The sequence below is a fragment of the Balaenoptera physalus genome (genome assembly GCF_965194825.1).
Source record: "Balaenoptera physalus genome assembly, chromosome: X".
NCBI lineage: Eukaryota > Metazoa > Chordata > Mammalia > Artiodactyla > Balaenopteridae > Balaenoptera > Balaenoptera physalus.
The window spans coordinates 49,873,209-49,895,501 of record NC_138903.1 but is presented as its reverse complement, the minus strand read 5'-3'; the positions used below and the strand labels follow the sequence as shown (position 1 = coordinate 49,895,501).

Below are 22,293 nucleotides of genomic sequence, written 5' to 3'. Positions count from 1 at the left end.
AAAAGTGAGGCATCACACGTCCTGATTTCAAACTATACTACAAAACTATAGCAATGAAAACAGTACGGTACTGGCATAAAAATAGACACATAAACCAATGGAACAGAATAGAGAGCCCAGAAATAAATCTCCACATATATGGTCAACTAATATTTGACAAGGGAGCCAAGAACACCCACAAGGGAAAGGATAGTCTCTTCAACAAATGGTGTTGGGAAAACTGGATAACCACATGCACAAATATAAAATCAGATCCCTATACTTCACCACACACAAAGACCATTTGGCCACAACATTTGTTAACTAATCTTATGACACATGAGGAATCAAATTTCCACTATAAATGATCCTCTTCCCTGTTTAGGAAAAATACGAGGAAAATGGTTTGATTTAGGAGAATCTTGGCTTAAAACTTTACTAACAACATGGTCATTCCTATTGTCAATTTTGATCACATCTATAGTTCTCTATAAATGAACGTACACAATGCACATGTAAGGTAAAATTTCATAAGTCCTGTTGGACAACTTGGAATTGACTGTTAGTCCTTGCCAGACATCTTACTAGTACAACCTACAAAAAGGAAAAAAAGAACCAGGCCATTAAAACCCAACATCAAGGGACATGATGGATCCAGGGCAGGTAAGTCACCACTCTGGCATTTAGGGGCCAAATATTTTATCACCTTATTCTTTCTAACAAGAGATTAATGATCAGAAGGGAGGAATTGATGAAATAAAATTCATATTTTATGGCAAGACAAGAAAACTTTAAACATAAAAATGTTCTTTGCCCACTCAGGCCTCCTTCCTTCCATTTAGTGTGTGTTGTGCATCTGCATTAACCAGACCTCCTTAGGAGATAACATTCCTTCTTAATTTCATAAAGAGTCACAACTCCTTAGGAGATAATCTTCCTTCTTATTCTTGCAAAGGGCCACAATGACTCATGACCCACTTTGTATATGTAGATCTGGATTGTTTAAACTGTCAATACATGACTTGACATATAAACTTTTGTCTCAAAAACTTATATAACTGTGCTTTGACCTCTAATAGGCTGAACAGTCCTCAGAGCTTTCTGAAAGATAGTATCCCGGGTTATAATCCTCAGGTTGGCTCAAATAAAATTTCCCATTTCTTTCTTAGATTGACTATTAATTTTTTCATTGACACTTGAAAACTCCTATTTATCCTTTAAGACTCAAACATCACCTCCTCCACCAAGTTTTCTCTGACCTCTTCACCCAAATGTCACCCAGAACTTTTCTACTCATGTTAATGAGTTGCTTACTTGTCAGTTTTCCAATTCCTCCCTCCTGAATTTATTCAACCATTCTCTAACACTGTGTCCTTTTCTACAAAATGGGTATAACCCTATTGGGAATTTAAATGAGAAGGATTCAAAGCATAGCATTGTCCCTGGCATATAGTAAGTGATCAAAAAGCACTATATGTTAGCTAGAGCTTTGCCTGTCTCCCAGCTAAGCTCCAGGGCAAGGTTGAGGTCTTATATTTGTGTATTCCCATCCTGTAGCACAGAGCTGTCCACATAGAGGGCTCCCAGGGCATGTATGCTGAATGAGTGAATGAGATTAATGAATGAATTTTGCTTCCTCCTTTCAAAACCTTCTGCTTTATATAACTAGAAATGGTAAATATATTCAGTCAGGTTTAAATAAGCTATAGTAGAAAAGAACTCTGAACCTTGCTGAATATTTTCTGCTTTACTACCATACCATCACTGACCAGCAAAAGTGCCCCAAGCTCAGGGTGCTATTATAAAGACCAGCTTTCCAAGGAACAAAATATAGGCTATCTCATTATCAGGTGACATTAGCTAGATAATAACATTCTTTGAGGCCTAGCTGTTTCCCTGAGACACTACAGAGGAAGACTATTGACCTTGCTGCTTCTCCAGAAGTTGCTTTGGTCCCATCTATACTATCACCAAAGGCAAAGAGTTCTCTAACCTCACCTTTCTCTAACTCTACCCCATCCCCCTCTAACCCACTTTATGTTGATCCTCATTAACTGCTTTTGATTATATGGTTCTTCCTGCTTAGAATATCCTTTCCCCTCCACTCTGGCTAACCAAATCTTACCTATACTTCAAGGTTTCACAGAGAAAATGAATTGGGTATCATGCTATGTATAGGAGCTTACCAAAAAGAGATGGATGGAATAGAAGGAACGGTGGAGGTGGATTGGTACAGGTTGTAAGAGGAAAAAGAACATTTATGGAAGTCCTGATAGCATGAACAAAAACATGGTGTTTGTGAAAGACCATGGCATGTTCGAGAAGTAGCAGTTAGTTAAATGTAACTCCTGTGATAAAGAAAAGTCACAGGCCATAAACATGAAAGGTAGGTTGAGGACAAATTGTGAAGTGTCTTACTAAAAGGCAGGGATTTAATCTTGTAAGTGATGGGGAGTCTTTGAATAATTCTGAACATAGGATTGTCAAGATAAAAACATGTATTTTAGAAATATCCTAATATGTAGACTAGATTGGAGTTTGTATTACTTTGCTAGGACTACCACAACAAAGTACTAAAAACCAGGGGGACTTCAATAACAAAAAATTATTGTCTCACAGTTCTGGAGGCTATAACTCTGAAACCAAAGTGTCATCAGAGTTGGTTTCTCCTGAGAGCTCTGAGAGAAGGATCTGTTCTAGGTCTCTCTCCTTGGCTTGCAGATGGCTGTCTTCTCCCTATGTCTCTTCAGATCATCTTCCCTCTATGAGTCTTTTGGTCCAAATTTCCCACTTTTATAAGGATACCAGTCATATTGGATTAGGGCCTGTCCTAACTACCTCATTTTAATTTGATTACCTCTATAGATACCCTGTATCCAAATACAGTCACATTCCATGGTACCAGAAATTAGGACTCCAACATATTTTGAAGGACATAATTCAACACATAACAAAGGCCATAGAGACTGGAGGCAGATTAAACAACAGTAAAGGAGCTATATTAATAGGCCAGGTCATACATAATGAAAAATTAAGCAAAGACACTACAAATAGGGATGGAGAGGATACAAAGATTCAAGAAGCAGAATCTAGACATTAAGGAGAAAGAAGAGTCATAGATGACTCTAGGTTTTATTGTTCAGTTGATTATGTGACTGTTGGTCAGGGATAGAAATTGGCATGTGGGGGTTTGATGATGAATTCAGTTTTAGACATATTAAATGTGAGGTGTCAAGTTAAGATGTCCAGTTAACAGACAAGTGGGTGGGTCCAGGCTCAGAAAAAGTGTTCAGTTTGGAGATGCCAACTTGTCATACGGGCCTTCATCAGCATATAAATGGCAGTTGAAAATCTTAAGTAGATGAGATGACCCAAATAAGGAGTATAGAGTAGCAAGATAAGAGAATGAAAAGAACAATCAGAGAGGTAGGTGGAAATCCAAGATAGAGTATCATCACAGAAGACAAGGAAGGGAAGGCTTTAAAGATGGAAGGAAAGTACAACAGCCTCAAATGTAGTAGAGTCAATATTTTGAATACCTAAAGAGAGAGCACTTGACATGACATTTAGGAGATCTTCAGGTAACTCTTGTGAGAGCAGTTTCAATAATGATTTAAATGGAAACTGCAGAAAAATAGGGTGGTAATTTGAGTAAGTGTTGTTAAAGAAAGATTTATTTAGTGAAAAATGTGTTTGCAAGATAAAGATTAGGCAGTAGAGCATAACAGTGAAGGTGTAGACTTTATTTTGGGGTTCAAATCTCACTTCTGCTACTTCCTAGCTGTGTAAACTTAGGCAAGTTGCTTGATTTTTCTATGTCCCAAATTCCCAACTGAAAAATTGGGAAAACAATGGTACTTACTTCATAGGATTGTTGTGAGCATTATGTGAATTGATAAATGCAAAGTGTTCAATAGAGGGCTTGGCACAGAGTAGGTGTTCAATAAATGTTAGGTATATTAGGTGGGAATGGTTGGATGGGTGGAAGAACCAAAGAAGAAAAAGAAATTGAAGAAGATTGGAGAGAAGGAAGCTGATGGAACAACTTCTCAGAAGGTATAGGAGAGAATGGATTCTCTTTTGCTTACTAGCTCTGTGACCTTGGGTAAAGTACTTTACATTCCTGTGCCTCAGTTTCCTATTCTGTAAAATGGAGATGACAATAGTGCCTACCTCACAAAGCTATTGTGAGGATTAAATGAAATGATACATGAAACACACTTCCCTACTGGGAAGAACTTGGGGAGAAGAATGGAGTATAACCTACATGAAATCATGTGTTCCAGCAAGACTGAAAGTTAAAAAAAAAGTTTTCAAGTGAACAATTTTCAAAATTTCATGCTAGAGTAACACCGTTACATCAGTTATACAATCTTGTGATGTTTCCTTAAAAAGGTTAAGCATTCTTCTAGTGCTAATAAATTTATTGTGATTTTTAAAATAAGTATGCTGAAAATACTTTTTGTATTTCAGTAGTTTCAAATGTGTTTGAAACTTTTTTCAGATAATTGCTACAAAACAATTGTTAGTATAAAATTAAATTGTATTAGTTGACATGAATTCAGCAATAAGCTTACTAATTTTTTTCCAAAGCAGTATTATTATCCAAATCATAAAAACATAAACCACCTTGATTGTGTTAAGATGAACAATTGAAGATTCATCCTCTCTTTTTTTTTTTCTGAGAGTTTTGAGGAATGATTGCAAGGTTTTTTTTGCTTTGTTTTGTTTTGTTTTTTTAACATCTTTATTGGACTATAATTGCTTTACAATGGTGTGTTAGTTTCTGATTTATAACAAAGTGAATCAGTTATACATATACATATGTTCCCATATCTCTTCCCTCTTGCATCTACATCCTCTTTACTAGAGTAGAATTTTAAATATGATAATTATTGATTATTTATCTTCTTTAAAAATGCCTTACTATCTCACTCAGAATAAAAGCCAAAGTATTTACAAGGTCCTATATGATCTGGCCCTCTCTGTCACTCTGAAATCATGTCCTACCACTCTCTTCCTCTCCACTCCAGTGATACTGGCCTTGCTATTCCTTGAACACACCAAGCCTTTACTATTCTAATTTCTCTGTCTAGAATAACCTTCCCTTGGGTATTCTCATGGCTAGCTCTCTCACTTCATTCGTTATATTCTTAAATATCACCATATCGGGTGGAGTCACGATGGCAGAACAGGAGGACGTGGAGTTCACATCTCCCCACAACTAGGGCATTACTAGGTGCTGGTGGGGGACCTTGGACACTTAAGGGGACAGAAGGAATCCTCGTGTGGCTGGGTAGGATGTGGGGTGGGGGGGAGGAGGAGAGGAGGAAAAGGGGATGCAGGATGGGACTGGTGTCCTTGAGGGGTGGCTGGGGAAGGGGAGGGGTTCCCATGCTCGGAGGGGTCCACTCATGGTGAGGGGATCAGTGGGGATGGGGAGAGACCTTCAGTGGATGGGAGGAGAATGCAGCCAGCATATCCCCCACCTGCTCAGGCCCCAGTGAGCCTGCTGTGGTCCCAGTCCTGAACCTCTGCCTCCAGGGCCCCCTCCAGCCATGCAGGTCCTGAGCCTAAGCCCCCCACTCAGGCCTCTTCCAGCTTTTTTTTTTTTTTTTGCTATTGTGGTTCTGTTTTGCTTTGTTGTTGTTGTTTCATTTTTATATTTTTTATTCTTTGTTATTGTTCTGCTCCTTTTTGTTTGTTGCCATTTTTTTCTTTTTTTTGCCATGCAACATGGCTTGCAGGTTCTTGGTTTCCAAGCTGAGGGCCAGGCCTGCGTTATTCTGGCAGGAGCACTGAGCCACTGGGCTAACATGAACTTCAGGCCCCAGGGAATATAAATTGGTGTGAGCTCTCCTGGAGGTCCTCATCTTGGCACTAAGACATGGCTCCACCCAACTGTCTGTAAGCTCCAGTGCTGGATGCCTCAGGCTAAACAACTGGCAAGACAGGACCACAGCACCACACATCAAAACAAAACAAAACAAAAGACAAAAAAAAAAGTTACAGATGAAGGAGCAAGGTAAAAACCTACAAGACCAAACAAATGAAGAAGAAAGAGACAACCTACCTAAAAAAGAATTCAGAGTAAAGATAGATGATGATGATCCAAAATCTTGGAAATACAAAGGAGGCATAGATCAAGAAAATACAAAAAACATTTAAGAAGGACCTAGAAGAACTAAAGAACAAACAAACAGTGATGAACAGCATGATAACTGAAATGAAAAATACACTAGAAGGAATCAGTAGCAGAATAACTGAGGCAGAAGAATGAAAAAGTGATCTGGAAGATAGAATGATGGAAATAACTGCTGAGGAGAAGAAAAAAGAAAAAAGGATAAGAAATGAGGACCATCTCAGAGACTTCTGGAACAAGATTAAATGCACCAATATTCAAATTATACGGGTCCCAGAAGAAGAAGAGAGAGAGAAAGTGTCTGAGAAAATATTTGAAGAGATTATAGTTGAAAATTTCCCTAACACAGGGAAGGAAATAGCCACCCAAGTCCAGGAAGTGCAGAGAGTCCTATACAGGATAAACCCAAGGAGAAACACACCAAAAAACATACTAATCACACTAACAAAAATCAAATTCAAAGAAAAAATATTAAAAGCAGCAGAATCCCCACAATGTTATCAGCTGATTTTCCAATAGAAACTCTGCAGGCCAGAAGGGAGTGCCAGGATATATTTTAAATGATGAAAGGCAAAAACCTACAACCAGGATTACTCTACCCAGCAAGGATCTCATTCAGATTCAACAGAGAAATCAAAAGCTTTACAGACAAGCAAAAGCTAAGAGAATTCAGCACCACAAAACCAGCTCTATGACAAACGCTAAAGGAACTTCTCTAGGCAGGAAACACAAGAGAAGAAAAAGACCCACAAAAACAAACCCAAAACAATTAAGAAAATGGTAATAGGAACATACACATTGAAAATAACCTTGAATGTAAATGAATTAAATGCTCCAACCAAAAGACACACACTGGCTGAAAGGATACAAAAATAAGACCTGTATATATGCTGTCTACAAGAGACTTACTGCAGACCTAGGGACACATACAGACTGAAAGTGAAGGGATGGAAAAAAGATATTCCATTCAAATAGCAATCAAAAGAAAGCCAGAGTAGCAATAGTCATATAAGATAAAATAGACTTTAAAATAAAGACTGTTACAAGAAACAAGGAAGGACACTACATAATGGTCAAGGGATCAATCCAAGAAGAAGATATAACAATTTTAGATATTTATGAACCCAACATAGAAGCACCTCAACACATAAGGCAAATGCTAACAGCCATAAAAGGGAAAATCAACATTAACACAATAATAGTGGGGGACTTTAACACCCCACTTACACCAATGGACAGATCATCTAAACAGAAAATTAATAAGGAAACACAAGTTTTACACCACACAATAGACCAAATAGACTTAATTGATATTTATAGGACATTCTATCCAAAAGTGGCAGAATACACTTTCTTCTCAAATGCACACGGCACATTCTCCAGGATACATCACATCTTGGGTCACTTATCAACCCTCAGTAAATTTAAGAAAATTGAAATCGTTTCAAGCATCTTTTCCAACAATGATATGAGATTACAAATCAATTACAGAAAAAAACAACCGTGAAAAAACAAAAACATGGAGGTTAAACAATATGCTACTAAATAACCAAGAGATCACTGAAGAAGTCAAAGAGGAAATCAAAAAATTCATGGAAACAAATGACAATGAAAACATGATGACCCAAAACCTATGGGAAGAAGCAAAAGTAGTTCTACCAGGGAAGTTTATAGTAATACAGTCCTACCTCAAGAAAAAAGACAAATCTCAAATAAACAACTTAATCTTACACCTAAAGCAACTAGAGAAAGAAGAACAAACAAAACCCAAAGTTAGTAGGAGGAAAGAAATCATAAAACTTAAAGCAGAAATAAATGAAATAGAAATGAAGAAAACAATAGCAAAAATCAATGAAACTAAAAGCTGGTTCTTTATGAAGACATATAGAAATGATAAACCTTTAGCCAGACTCATCAAGAAAGAAAGTGAGAGGATTCAAATAAATAAAATTAGAAATGAGAAGGCGAAATTACAACTGATATTGCAGAAATACAAAGGATCATAAGAGACTAAAACAAGCCAATAAAATGGACAACCGGGAAGACATGGAAAAATTCTTGGAAAGGTACAACCTTCCAACACTGAACCTAATAGAAATAGAAAGTATAAACAGACAAATCACAAGTAATCAAATTAAAACTGTGATTAAAAATCTTCCAACAAGCAAAAGTCCAGGACCAGATAGCTTCACAGGTGAATTCTATCCAACGTTAACAAGGAGCTAACACCCTTCTTTCTCAACTCCTCCAAAAAACTGCAGAGGAAAGAACACTCTCAATTCATTCTACGAGGCTACAATCACCCTGATACCAAAACCAGTCCAGATATCACAAAAAAAGAAAATCACAGGCCAATATCACTGATGAACATAGACGCAAAAATCCTCAAGAAAATGCTTACAAACAGAATCCAACAACACATTAAAAGGATCATACACTCTGATTAAGTGGGATTTATTCCAGGGATGCAAGGATTTTTCAATATATGCAAATCAATCAATGTGATACACCATATAACAAACTAAAGAATAAAAAAGATATAACAATCTCAATAGATGCAGAAAAAGCTTTTGACAAAATTCAACATCAATTTATTAGAAAAACTCTCCAGAAAGTGGGCACAGAGGGAACCTACCTCAACATAATAAAGGCCATATATGACAAACCCACAGCCAACATCATTCTCAATGGTGAAAAACTGAAAGCATTTCCTCTAAGATCAGGAACAAAACAAGGATGTCTACTCTTACCACTATTATTCATCATAGTTATGGAAGTCCTAGCCATGGCAATCAGAGAAGAAAAAGAAATAAAAGTAATCCAAATTGGAAAAGAAGAAGTAAAACTGTCACTGTTTGTAGATGACATGATACATAGAGAATCCTAAAGATGCTACCAGAAAACTAGTAGAGCTAATCAATGAATTTGGTAAAGTAGCAGGATACAAAATTAATGCACAGAAATCTCTTGCATTCCTATACACTAATGATGAAACATCTGAAAGAGAAGTTAAGGAAACACTCCCATTTACCACTGCAACAAAATAATAAGATACCTTGGAATAAACCTACCTAAGGAGGCAAAAACCTGTACTCAGAAAACTATAAAACACTGATGAAAGAAATCAAAGATGACAAAGACAGATAGAGAGATATACCATGTTCTTGGATTGGAAGAATCAATATTGTCAAAATGACTATCCTACCCAAAGCAACCTACAGATTCAGTGCAATTCCTATCAAATTACCAATGGCATTTTTCATAGAATTAGAACAAAAAATTTCACAATTTGTATGGAAACACAAAATACCCCGAATGGCAAAACAATCTTGAGAAAGAAAAATGGAGCTGGAGAAAGCAGGCTCCCTGACTTTAGACTATACTACAAAGCTACAGTAATCAAGACAGTATGGTACTGGTACAAAAACAGAAATATTAATCAATGGTACAGGATAGAAAGCCCAGAGATAAACTCATGCACCAATGGACACCTAATCTATGACAAAGGAAGCAAGGACATACAATGGAGAAAAGACAGATGCTTCAATAAGTGGTGCTGGGAAAACTGCCCAGCTACATGTAAAAGAATGAGATGGGAGGGAGGTCCAAGAGGGAGGGGATATATGTATACATATGTATACATATCGTTGATTCACTTATTTGTACAGAAACTAACACAACAGTGTAAAGCAACTGTACCCCAATTAAAAAAAAACCACCATAACAGAGAAGCCTTCCTTGACTGTTCTATATCAAACAGCTCTCCCCAGTCCTTTCTCCCATCTTATTCCCACCCGACAAAAACCTTTATTGTTTATTGTCTTTCCCCTCCACTAACACACACTCATTAGAATACAGTCTCCAAAAAGGCAGGGTACTTGTAGACTCTCCAGAGTCTTGTGCAGTGATGGCACAGAGTAGATCATCAGTAAACATTTGTTGAATGAATGAATTAATGAATCTCATAACACAATGTACTTTCGTATTGATTCCTTTGTCTATCACAGGTCCTTACCCTTGAAGGCTGAGGAAAAACTAGGAAGGAACTCAGACCAAAGTAAATGTAGGGGTGAGCTGTACTAGTCTAGGCAAGAACAGCCTAGCCCACCAGATCCTGGCATTCCACAACGGGAGTTGGGGGTCAAAACTACTGTTTGTGAAATAGAGAGAGCATGCAAAGTGTCCTTTTTGCAATTATCCCTTATGAATCCCTTTTGCCTCTGTGTAGACAGAAATTATCTGCAATCCCAGGAAGCAGAATGAATGACAACATACTAATTGCTCTGGGAAAGCCACTTGAAGCCTTTGGAGAAGGATTTCTATTGTTTGCCTATAGTAATTGTTAGTGGGTTCACAAACCTTTCATTGTCCTAGGAAGTGAATAACCATATTTCATCAACCATATTTTATGACACCTATATCCTGCTTCTATATCCTCTCCCAAAGAAAAAACAACATGAACGCAAAGGGACAATCAAATATTAAAATGGAAGCACAGCAATACCTAACATATTCCATGCTTACTAAATGCAGGAGGCTGGCTGTGGAGTCAGCACATAGTTCCTTCCCCACCCTCCACGCCAGGGTGTGGATAGCAGAGTTCAGTGTGTGTGACATGTACAAGTGGCTCTTTGCTCTAGGACAAGACTATACTCCCACTGATGAAAGTAACCAGGAGAGTTCCAGTTGAATTCATGTTTCCTTTGTTTTTCGGACCCCATAGACCAGGGACTTTAGAGAGAAAGAACACTAAGTGAGACTTTCTTCTTTATCTGAACCCAGTGGATTCAACGATATGGCCATTCAGAATGTCATTTTGAGGTTTTTAAAACCAATTGAGACAAGGGATGGAGGAATGTGCTTTAGCTAAATGTTGCTGAGAAACCTAGAATCAACACAGGTCCTTGATGGGAGTTGACACTGGAGATGCAATGAAACCTAGCGCATTAAAGAAAGGAGGGTCTTTGTGCCTTGCATGTGTAATACCAGAGACAGCTGAACTGGTAAATTGCAGAGTGCTGGAAGCTGTGGCATTCCATTGACCAAACAGAAATAAATACATACATACATATAGACAATCCATACCTTAAAAAGAAAACCCAGAGTGAAATATTAGACCTAAAACCTTAAACAACATGTTTTCATCTCTTTGACCTGTGGGATATCATTAGGCTCCATCCAGACCTGCCACCCTCCAGAAGCAGAAACATGAGAAAAACAAACTTGGAAGAGATGCCACTGATCTGTATGAGGCCTTCTAACAAGTTTCCACCACACCAGTTCTTTTATTTAACGTCAGAAGGGAGCTGGTGAAGCCCTCCTCCCCAGTACAATCTTCCAGACTGTACATGGACATGTGAATGACAGATTAGCCAAGGTGGCCTTGGCTTCCCTATTGAAGCATCCTGCCCTTCTTTCTTTGCATGCCATTTTGACTTGAGCTCCTATCTCTTCCAGCTGGATCTCCCAGTCACTTGGGCTTGGGTATATGGATGTGGTACTACAGAAAAGACAATAAAGATGAACAGTGGGAAATTTCATGTGACACATGCTTGGTAAATGTTGGAATCAAATTCGACATTCATCTCTAGGAAGAAAGCTTGGCCATCAATCTGTTAAGAAAGGAATCAGTGACACCATTCTACATGGTCTCGACATATTACAGACACTCAGCAGTGGGATCAGCCACAGGCAATGAATCTGGCACTCGATAAATATTTGTAGAATAAATTATTTTTTCCAAATCTTCTGCAATGCCATGGCACCTCTCAGGAAACAGAGATTTTCCTCTTGAGCTATAACTGCAGAGCCTATTGACTCTGCAGTTAACTAAGGTGCAACTTGGCAACATTGCCCAGGATGCACCCCCTGAGAATCAACTGGATATTAGAACAAGTTTGGAGGCTGGTATGAGGAAGAAAAACTGTCCTCTCCGTACAAATTCCCCCAACACACGTATTGTCATAGTAAGGTGAGTCAGTGCCATCCTTCTCGAAATCTAATTTCCAGGATCTATTTCCCACAGTTGAACTAGTGCACTGTCCCTTTAAGAAGCCAGGCAAGATGGAGCCTTCCCAGCTCACGGTTAGAAGCTTTAAGCAGCCAGATAGGGATGCTGGAGGGTGACAAAAAGAAAGGACGCCTGGAGGGGATAAGTCGAGGTTCTAAGGACAGGAGAGGAAATCGAGGCTCTAATCATACAATCAGCAAACTCTGAGCGTACCTATCCCGTGGGTGGCAGCTCCCCTAGGCTTTAAAGCGCCACCCCTCCTCCGCTCCCCTCCTCTTCTTACCCCACCCTACCCTGCCCCACCCTCCGGATCCTTCTTGAAAGAGTCTCTTTCTGTAAGGTGGCTCTTACCCCCCCCCCCCACCCAGCGGAGACCCCAGTGAGGGTGGCAAAAGGAAGGGGAGGGGTGAGGAGGCAAAATGAAAGGGACTTACTTTCGGATTCTGCGCCTCCAAAGGCATCCTCTCCTCCCAGCCCCGGGCCAGGCCGACGGGGCGGGGCCGGGGTTGAGCTGGTGGACTCGGGGTCCTCACTCCCTCGTACTACAAACCTAGTTCAGTGGAGAGTTAGGGTGAATGGGCACCGACTAGGGCCGGTGTACACTCGATTTTAATTATCTCAAAAGGAGACAGAAGGGTTTGAGAGAGTCGATCGGGGTAGGAATGGAGGTGAGCTCTAAAACCCTCTTGTCCTCCCTTTCTGGCTAGCTTCCCCTGCCTGGCATTAGCGATATCAGGGGCTATAGTTTTCTTTTTTCTTCCTTTTGGTTTCTCCCAGCTGCCTGTCCCAGACCCCACCCAGCGGCTCCACCCCATCCACTGCTACACATTCTGTCAATCACCAGCCCCTTTAAAGCTGCACCGCACAACTTGGGTTTTCATCTCTCTTTGGCGGGCAGACAGAATCATGGGGCTACTGGTACTTCCAACAAGCCCTCCGACCTTTCTGTTGAGTTTAGGAAGCTGAGGTTAGTTGCTAGTGGCGGCCTCCTCTCCCCCTCTGCCCCGAAGCTTGCACAGTCGGCTCCACCCGAATTCCTTCCGGCCGGCTAGGCCACCAAACCCCACCCCATCTCTTTTCTTTACTTTGTTTCTGGTAAAAAGTGGTTCCCTAGGCTGCCAGATCGCCAAGAAAGTTCCTGCAGCGCCCTCATTGGCGCTGCCCACTCTCATACAGTTTCTGTACTGAAGTGGCTACAGCAGATTTCCTGTCCCTGGGGCCTCTCCGTTTTGCCTGGCCCGATGTGCTCAGTTTTCTCTATCTCTCATCTGTGTAAGTCTCCAGGCTTATGAATAGAATCGGGGGAGAGGGGGCGGGGATTCCCAGAAATGTGCTTCATTCCTCTCACCCAAAACAACAGTCCTATGCCAGCGCACCACTCCATAACTAGGCTGCTCAAAGTTGGAGAAGGGCCCTGAGGTCCCATCCACAGCTATTAGTGGAATTCCAGAATGACCCATCAGAAATCACAGTTAATTCCATTCTCCATTCCAGTTAATGGGAACACCTGGTTGTTCGGGCCAAAAATCTTGGAGCCACCCTTGAATCCTCTTTTTCTCTCGTGTTTCACATACAGTTCTTCAAAAAATCCTATTGGCCCTGTCTTTAAAATTTGTCCAGAATCTCTCACCATTTCCTGGTCCCAGACACCACCATCAATAGATCCAGCCTCTTTGACTTGATTTATAAAAACCTTGTCCACTCTCCTCTAGCAACACTGATCTCCTTTTTATTACAATATGCTAAGATCTGTCCGACCTCAGGGACTTTGCACTTCCTTTTCTTTCTATCTGGTTGTACCCATGGTGGGCCCCTATATCCTTCAGATTGCAGGAAAGGGAGATTAAAGTAACTAAGATGGCCCAGGCATTCTCTGTGACCTAATCCCTTTTTATTTTTATCACAGCACTGATCACAATCTAAAACAATCTTAGATGTGTGTTTGCATCTGTGGTGAAATGTATTTCCCACTAGAGTATAAGCTCAGTAAGAGCAGGGACTTCATCTATTTTGTTCTCTGCTCTGTCCTTAGCACACTGAACAGTGGCTGCCATATAGTAGGAGCTCAGTTAATATTTGTTGAAAGAACAATTGAAGGCAATTTCTTCTTGTATCTATCTGGATGTTATCTGTTTTTAAACAACAAACAGGACTTCCCTGGTGGCACAGTGGTTAAGAATCTGCCTGCCAATGCAGGGGACATGGGTTCGAGCCCTGGTCCAGGAAGATCCCACATGCCGTGGAACAACTAAGCCCGTGCACCATAACAACTGAGCCTGCACTCTAGAGTCCACAAGCCACAAGTACTGAGCCCGTATGCCACAACTACTGACACCCACGCGCCTAGAGCCTGTGCTCCACAACAAGAGAAGCCACTGCAATGAGAAGCCCGTGCACCGCAACGAAGAGTAGCCCCCGCTTGCCACAACTAGAGAAAGCCCACGCGCAGCAATGAAGACCCAATGCAGCCAAAAATAAATAAATAAATTTATAAAAACAAACAAACAAACAAAAAATGCAGCAGAGAATTGCACCTGTTATGAACCACTGGCCCCATGTATTCTCTTAGAACATCTGGATACCTTGTCTCTGGGCTGTTAGCAATGGTAGTTGGAGCAGTAGTAGTGTGCTTTTAGTTTGGCTTTCAGGATTTGCAGCTGATTGCTGGGGGTTAAGTGTTCTTAGTTTTGTCAAGTCAGTGCTAGGGAGCATAGTTCTTGAGGCCCTGGTTCATCTGAATTAATAGAATCTTTGTCTCTAGATGTGTTCCTTTTTTGGAGTCAGATTATCTGTATATGCTCTCTTGTACCCCCAAGGATGTATTATTAACTCAATGGATTCCCACAACCTCCTTATGAAGTAGACATTATTATTATTATCCTCATTTTACAGGTGAGAAAACAAAAGCCCAGGGAAATAGAGTGACTTGCCAAAAATCACACCCCTAGGAAATGGTGAAACCTAGGATTTGAACCCAGGTAGTACAGCTCCAGATATACACACTTTCCCACTACACTATACCTATTTCTTAAACTAAACTTATAATCAATCATGATATTGGGAAGAGCAGACAACCCAGTTTGCTGGATGTTAATCGGTTAAAGATGAAGGGAAGCAGCTAAAAATAGACTCATTGGTTACATAAAGGAAGAAGGATGATTTGAGCAATTCTGTAAGCTGTGACTTTTATGCAAGGTCATATGAGGCAGCCATTTCCCTTTTCTAGTGGAAGGAGCTAGGGCTGTTTAGCTTCGGGAATAGAAAACTCAGGAGGAAAATAATCCTGTCTTTTAGCCCTGTCTTAAGCTGTCATTGACACATCCTTGATTGCTTATCCATCATGTGGTCTAACCTCAGCTATCTGTCTGTTCATAGAAGCTACTTCAGCTCGGCCCAATTATCTAGACTTCTGACCATGGATGATAGATACCTCTTGCTCGATTGCTGCCTATACCTGAGCATGATACCCCAGGGAGATTTGAAAGATTCTATAGTTATATTCTCAGCACAGTGCTAAGCACTGTAGAGTGTAGGCAGAGAAAGGACCCACAGGATCAAAGGTCAGAAGTTTTCTTCATACCTAGTACTACCACTTATTTGCTGTATGACTACATGTAAGACTGCATGCAAGGGCTTCATATTCCTCATTGCACAATAAGGAAGTTGAATTAATGGTTACCAAAGTCTCCTTCCATCTCAGAAGTTCTGTCAGTTCCCTATGGTCAGCTCACTGATGTCAGAAAGTTCTTATGATGGGAAAAGGCTTGCAATATCAATCTTCTGGGAGAGTGAACACATTCCCTTAATTTCATTCTTCTTGATGTTAGATTTTAATAGATAACACTTGGGATGGAGTTGATGTCCAATTAACAAGGATTTACCTCTTTGGAATTGGTTTGAAACCATGGGTTGTCCTGTAATGGCCATGTCTGGTGTCTGTGATATGTGAACCTTCCTTAATGACCATCATAACTTATTCCAGGGGAATATCCCTGACCCAACTAGTTTTTCTCTCCCAGGAACATGACATTTTGAGTTGAAACAGAGATTGGGATTACTGGGGGGTGGGGAGTCACTTTAAAGTGGAGAGAAGATCCATAAATGTATACTACCTTTGTACCCAGAGCTAACCTGGCTCCTGCCCTTTCTGAGTCAACTCTTCCCTTAACCTTGTGAGATAGCCCACTATCCTTTCAATAAGTTCCCTAGTCCCCTATTTTTTAAAACTTTTATTAATTATTCTAGCTAGAGTCTACTTACTTACTGCTATAATCACTATGTGCCTGGCAAAAAGTTGAAGCTCAATACTTGTTATAACAAGTATTTATTGAGCTTATTTTTCTACCAGACATACAGTGAGTATGTAGCAGTAAATAGGGAGATGAACAAGTTCTCCCTCACCAAGTCATTGGTCCAGACCTAATCCAAATCCTCACTTTTCTGTGCTTCCATTACTTCCACATTGTCTTAGGATACAGTTGTATAGATGCTATCTTACTAGACTGTACAAGCTCCTTGGGAATATGGTCTGTGTCTTTTTCATTTTCAAATCTTTTGCAATGACTACCCCAGAGTTTTGTACATAATAGACACTCAAGGCATATTGGAATGAATTCAGTTCTGCACTACACATGTAACCTCAGTCACTCATGTAGCAAACCAAAAAACCTCTCAGATATGAAAAGCAGCTGTGATGCCGTGGAAAGAAGACTGGATTTGGAATGAGGAGACTTCCATTTCTAAGTTTGTCATTCCCTAGCTGTTTTGCTTGAGGCAAGTTACCTAATTCCTTTGAGCTCTAGCTTCTTCACACAAAAATACAGGAGACAATAATAATACTTCTTTCAAGCTCCTCTGTGCACATCCTAAGATGGCTAAGGAAGTAGAGAGTGATCACTTCTATGTTACTAAATCAAGTGGCCACTTTTCAGTTCTTAATTTGCTTTACCTTTTTTTGGCATAGTTGACCGCTGTTGCTTTCTTGAAGCATTTTTTTTCTCTTGGCAAAAATACTTCCATGATTTTACTCTTGCCTCACTGACTGCTCCTTTTTAGTCTCCTTTTCTCCTCCTCTAACTAAGTCTATATATTAGAGTACCTCAAGCAATCTCCTTACCCTCTTTTCTTTTCTATCTATGCTCTCTCCCTAGGGTGATCTCATTCAGTTCTGTAGCTCTGACTATAAGCTGATGAATACCTAGATCTGTCTCAAAACCAAGCCTCTCTGAAGTCTAGATCCACATATAGATTCTCTCTGAACCTTAGTTTTCTTATCTGTAAAGTGGGGACAATAATAACACCCACCTCTAGATTGGATTCTTGCTACCTCTTCTCAATCTATTCTTTGAGTAGCCAAATTAATCTTTTAAAATTGGCCAACCAGAGCATGTTATTCCTCTGCTTAATGACTTCCATTGCACTTAAAAAGCCCAGATCCTCACTATGATTTAAAAGACACTTTGTAGTCCCTCCCTGGGCTGCTGCTCCAAACTCATCTTCAATTACTCTTCCCTCAAGTCTCAGTACTCCAGAGTCACTCATGTTCCTTTCTATAGTTCCTCAAGATTGGCATGCTTTTGCCCATCTCAGGACCTTAACACATGCTATTCTTTCACCTGAAGCACTCTTCTACTCACTCTTTACCTGGTTTGCTTCTATTAATTATTCAAATAGAAATTAACAATAGAGTAATGCAACACAATGACCAGATTTTAATAACATAATGTTGAATGAACAAAGCAAGCCCCAGAAGACAGACAGCACACGATTTAATATCAATTGATAAAGTTTGAAAATAAGTAGAACTAAGGAATATGTAGACTATTCATTTCATAGATACATATATAAGATAAAGCTATTTTTAGGTCAAGAGAATGAGAGATACTTCTAGGTTACTTCTGAGGAAGGAGAATGGGATAGAATAGATACCCATAGGTAGATATGAGTTATTGGTAATGTACTGGCTTTTGTGTTGAGTGGTGGTCCCCAGATATCTGTTATATTATTTAAAAACATAAATGATGTAAATGGACAAGGAATAATGTGTCAAGGACTAAAGATTATCATTAATCTAATTCTACATAACTGAACTCTACTAACAATGTTTTTAAAAACTATAAAAGACCAGAGAAGAATACTGGAATTCTCTCGGAATGAGAAAGCTATTTTAAAACATGACACCAGTGGAAACACCACAAAGCAAAATGTAAATAGATTTGTTAAAAGACAAAAGTTAAATATTCCACCACATACCATAGTAAAGGCAAAAGGCAAAGGACAAATTGGGTGAAAGTATTTGCAACAAAGGGCTAATGTCCTTAATATATAAAGTGCTCTTATAAATATTAAGAAAAATAGTCATCAGCATGGAGACAGTGAGTCATCTTAAAGCAAATTTTATTTTATTTTCAGCTTTGAGGTATAATTGACAAATAAAATTGTCTGAGTTGAAAGTGTACAACATGATGATTTGATAATTGAGAAGTGATTATCGAAATCAAGTTATCTAATACATCCATCACCTCATGTAGTTACCTTTTTTATCCAGTAGTAAGAATGCTTAAGATCTACTTTCTTAGTAAATTTCAAGGATGAAATACAATATTATTAACTATAGTCACCATGTTGTACATTAGATCCTCAGGACTTATTCATCATATAACTAAAAATTTGTACACTTTGACTAACATTTTTCCATTTCCCCCACCTCCCAACCCCCTGGCAACCATCATTTACTCTCTTTCTCTATGAATTTGACTTATTTTTTTTCAGATTCCACATATAAGTGATACCATACAGTATTTGCCTTTCCCTGTCTGGTTTAGCATAATGCCCTCCAGGTTCATCCACATTGTTGCAAATGGCAGGATTTCCTTCTTTTTACGGCTTAATAATAGTCTATTATATGTATATTATAATATACATTATATTATATATGCCAATATTATAGTATATATATATGTGCCACATTTTCTTTAGGCATTCATTTTTCAGCACACACTTAGGTTCTTTCCATATCTTGACCATTGTGAATAATGCTGAAATGAACATGGGAGTGCAGCTCTCTCTTCAAGATACTAATTTTGTTTCCTTTGGATATATACCCAGAAGTGGGATTACTGCATCATATGGTAATTCCATGTTTAATTTTTTGAGAAACCTCCATACTGTTTTCCATAATAGTTATATCAAGTAACATTCCACCAACAGTGTACAAAGGCTCCCTTTTCTTCACATCCTCACCAACATTTGTTATCTCTTGTCTTTTTGATAATAGCCATCATGACAGGTGTGAGTTGATTCCTCATTGTGGTTTTGATTTGTATTTCCCTGTTGATTGATAATGTTGAGCATATGTTCAAGTATCTGTTAGCCATTTGTATGTCTTCTTTGGGAATATTCAGGTCCTTTGTCCATTTTTTAATCTGAACATTTGTTTTGTTTTGTTTTTGTTTTTTGCTTTTGAGTTATGCGAGTTCTTTATATATTTTGAATATTAACCCTTACCAGAAATGTGGTTTGCAATATTTTCTTTCATTCCATAGGTTGCCCTTTCATTTTGCTAATGGTTTCCTTTGCTGTGCAGAAACCATTTCGTTTATTGTAGTCCCACTTGTTTATTTTTGCTTTTGTTGCTTGGCTTTGGTTGTCATATTCATGAAATTATTGCCAAAACCAATGTCAAGGAGATTTTAGCCCTGTTTTTTTCAATTACTTTTATAGTTCCAGGTCTTACCTTTAAATATTTAATCCATTTGAGTTAATTTTTGTGAGTGGTGTAAGATAGGAGTCCAGTTTCATTCAACTGCACGTGAGCATCCAGTCCCCAACATTTATTGAAGAGACTATCCTTTCCTCATTGTGTGTTCTTTGCTCCCACGTCAAAGATTAGTTGAGCATATAAGCACGGGCTTATTTTTGTGCACTCTATTCTGTTCTCTTGATGTATGGGTGGTTTTTATGCCAGAACCACACTGTTTTGATTACTATACTTTTGTAACATAATTTGAAATCAGGAAACTTGATACCTCCAGCTTTGTTCTTCTTGCTCAAGATTGCTTTGAGTATTCAGGGCCTTTGGGGTTCCATACAAATTTTAGGATTTTTGCTTATTTTTCTGTAAAAAAAATGACATCAGAATTTTGATAGGGATTGCACTGAACCTATAAATCACTTTGGGTAGTATGGACATTTTAGCAATATTTATTCTTCCAACCCAAGAACTCAGACTATCTTTCCATTAATTTGGGTCTTCATCAATTTCTCTCATCAGTGTCTTATAGTTTTCAGTGTACAGGTCTTTTACCTACTTAGTTAAATTTATTCCTAAGTATTTTATTATTTTTGATGCTATTGTAATGGCATTGATTTCTTAATTTCTCTTTCAAGTAGTTTGTTGTCAGTGTATAGAAACAGAACTGATTATTGTATGTTGATTTTTTATCCTTCAACTTTACTGTATGTGTTTAGTAATTCCAACAGGTTTTCTTTGTTTTGTTTTGTTTTGTTTTTTGGAGTCTTTAGGGTTTTCTCTATAGAAGATCAGGTCATTTGCAAACAAAGATAATTTAACTTCTTTCTGACTTATAGAAATAAAGAAATAAATACCTTTATCTCTTTTCTTTTTTTCTTTTCTTTTCTTTTCTTTTTTTCTTTTGGCCTAATTGCCCTGTCTAGGACTTCCAATAATATGTTGAATAAAAGTGGGAAAAGTGGGCATCCTTGTCTTTCAGCTTTTTAGCGTTGATTATAATGTTAGCTGTGGGCTTGTTATTATAGCCTTTATTATGTTGAGACACATTCCTTCTATACTTAATTTGTTGAGAGTTTTTATCATGAAAGGATATTGAATTTTTCAAACATTTTCCCTGCATCTATTGAGGTGATCATATGATTTTTATTCTTTATTCTGTTAACTTGATGTATAACATTTATTGATTGTATATGTTGAACCATTCTCACATCCCAGTGATAAACCCCACATGATATATTATCCTTTTACTATGCTGGTGAATTAAGTTTGCTAGTAGTTTTTGCAGGATTTTTGCATCCATGTTCATTGGAAATATTGGCCTGAAATTTTCTTTACATGTAGTGTCCTTTCCTGGCTTTGGTATCAGGAGAAATCTTGCTTGATAAAATGAGCTTGGAAGCATTCCCTCCTCTTCAACTTTTTGGAAGAATTTGAGAAGGATTGTCATTAATTCCTGTTTAATTGTTTGATAAAATACATCAGTTAAGCCATGTGGTCTGGAGTTTTCTTTTTTTGGGAGATTTCTTATTACTGATTCAATCTCCCTACTAATTATAAGTCTATTCAGATTTTCTATTTCTTCATGATTCAGTTCTTGGTAGGTTGTATGTTTCTAGGATTTGTCTATTTCTTCTTGGTTATCCAATTTGTTCGCTGATTATTGTTTATAGTAGTCTTTTATGATCTTTTTTTATTTCTGCAGTATCAATTGTAATGTCTCCTCTTTCGTTTCTGGTTTTATTTTAGTCTTCTCTCTTCTCTAGGTCTAGTTAAAGATTTCTCTTTCCTTCTCTGTCTTTTAAAAAAAAAACAGCTCTTAGTCTTGTTGATCTTTTCTATTTTATTCTGTTCTCTTTTTTTATTTATTTCTGTTTTGATTTTTGTTATTTCCTTCGTCTGCTAACTTTGGACTTAGTTTGTTCTTCTTTTTCTAGTTCCTTGAGGTATAGAGTTTGAGGGTTTTTTTTGAGATATATATAAATATATATATATATATTTATATATATATTTTCTTAATGTTGGTGTTTATCGCTATAAACTTCCCTCTTAGAACTACTTTTGCTATATCCTGCAAATTTTGGGGTGGTGTGTTTTCATTTTTGTTTGTCTCAGGACATTTTTTGATTTCTTCCTTGAGACATTTATTATTTAAGGATGTATTATTTAATCCTCACATATTTGTGAATTTTCCAGCATTTGTACTGTTATTGATATCTAGTTTCATACCATTGTGGTTGGAAAAGATACTTTATATGATTTAAGTCTACTTAAATTTGTTAAGACTTGTTTTGTGACCCAACATATATCCTGAAGAATATTTCTAAGAATGTGTATTCTGCTGTTGTTGTATGTATGCCTCTTCTCCATCCTACAAATCCAGGGTGGGTGCTGAGAGCCTCCTATTTGTTT

The 22,293-nt window shown here is 38.3% G+C and overlaps 1 protein-coding gene across 4 annotated transcripts in view; it reads right to left on the bottom strand.

Moving 5' to 3' along the window:
- KLF8 (KLF transcription factor 8) overlaps window positions 1-22,293 on the bottom strand; it is a 349,664-nt gene that overhangs the window by 293,217 nt on the left and 34,154 nt on the right. For 3 of the 4 annotated variants that reach the window (XM_082444996.1, XM_082444998.1, XM_082445000.1), the window contains exon 1: window positions 12,566-22,293. This exon is cut by the window's right edge and continues 34,154 nt beyond it. Coding sequence is in view for 2 of the 4 variants with exons in the window: in XM_082445000.1 (XP_082301126.1) it covers window positions 12,566-12,592 (27 nt within the window). In the remaining 2 variants the exon portion in view is untranslated. The remainder of the gene's footprint in view (window positions 1-12,565) is intronic. The other variant, XM_082445001.1, reaches the window with a different exon arrangement.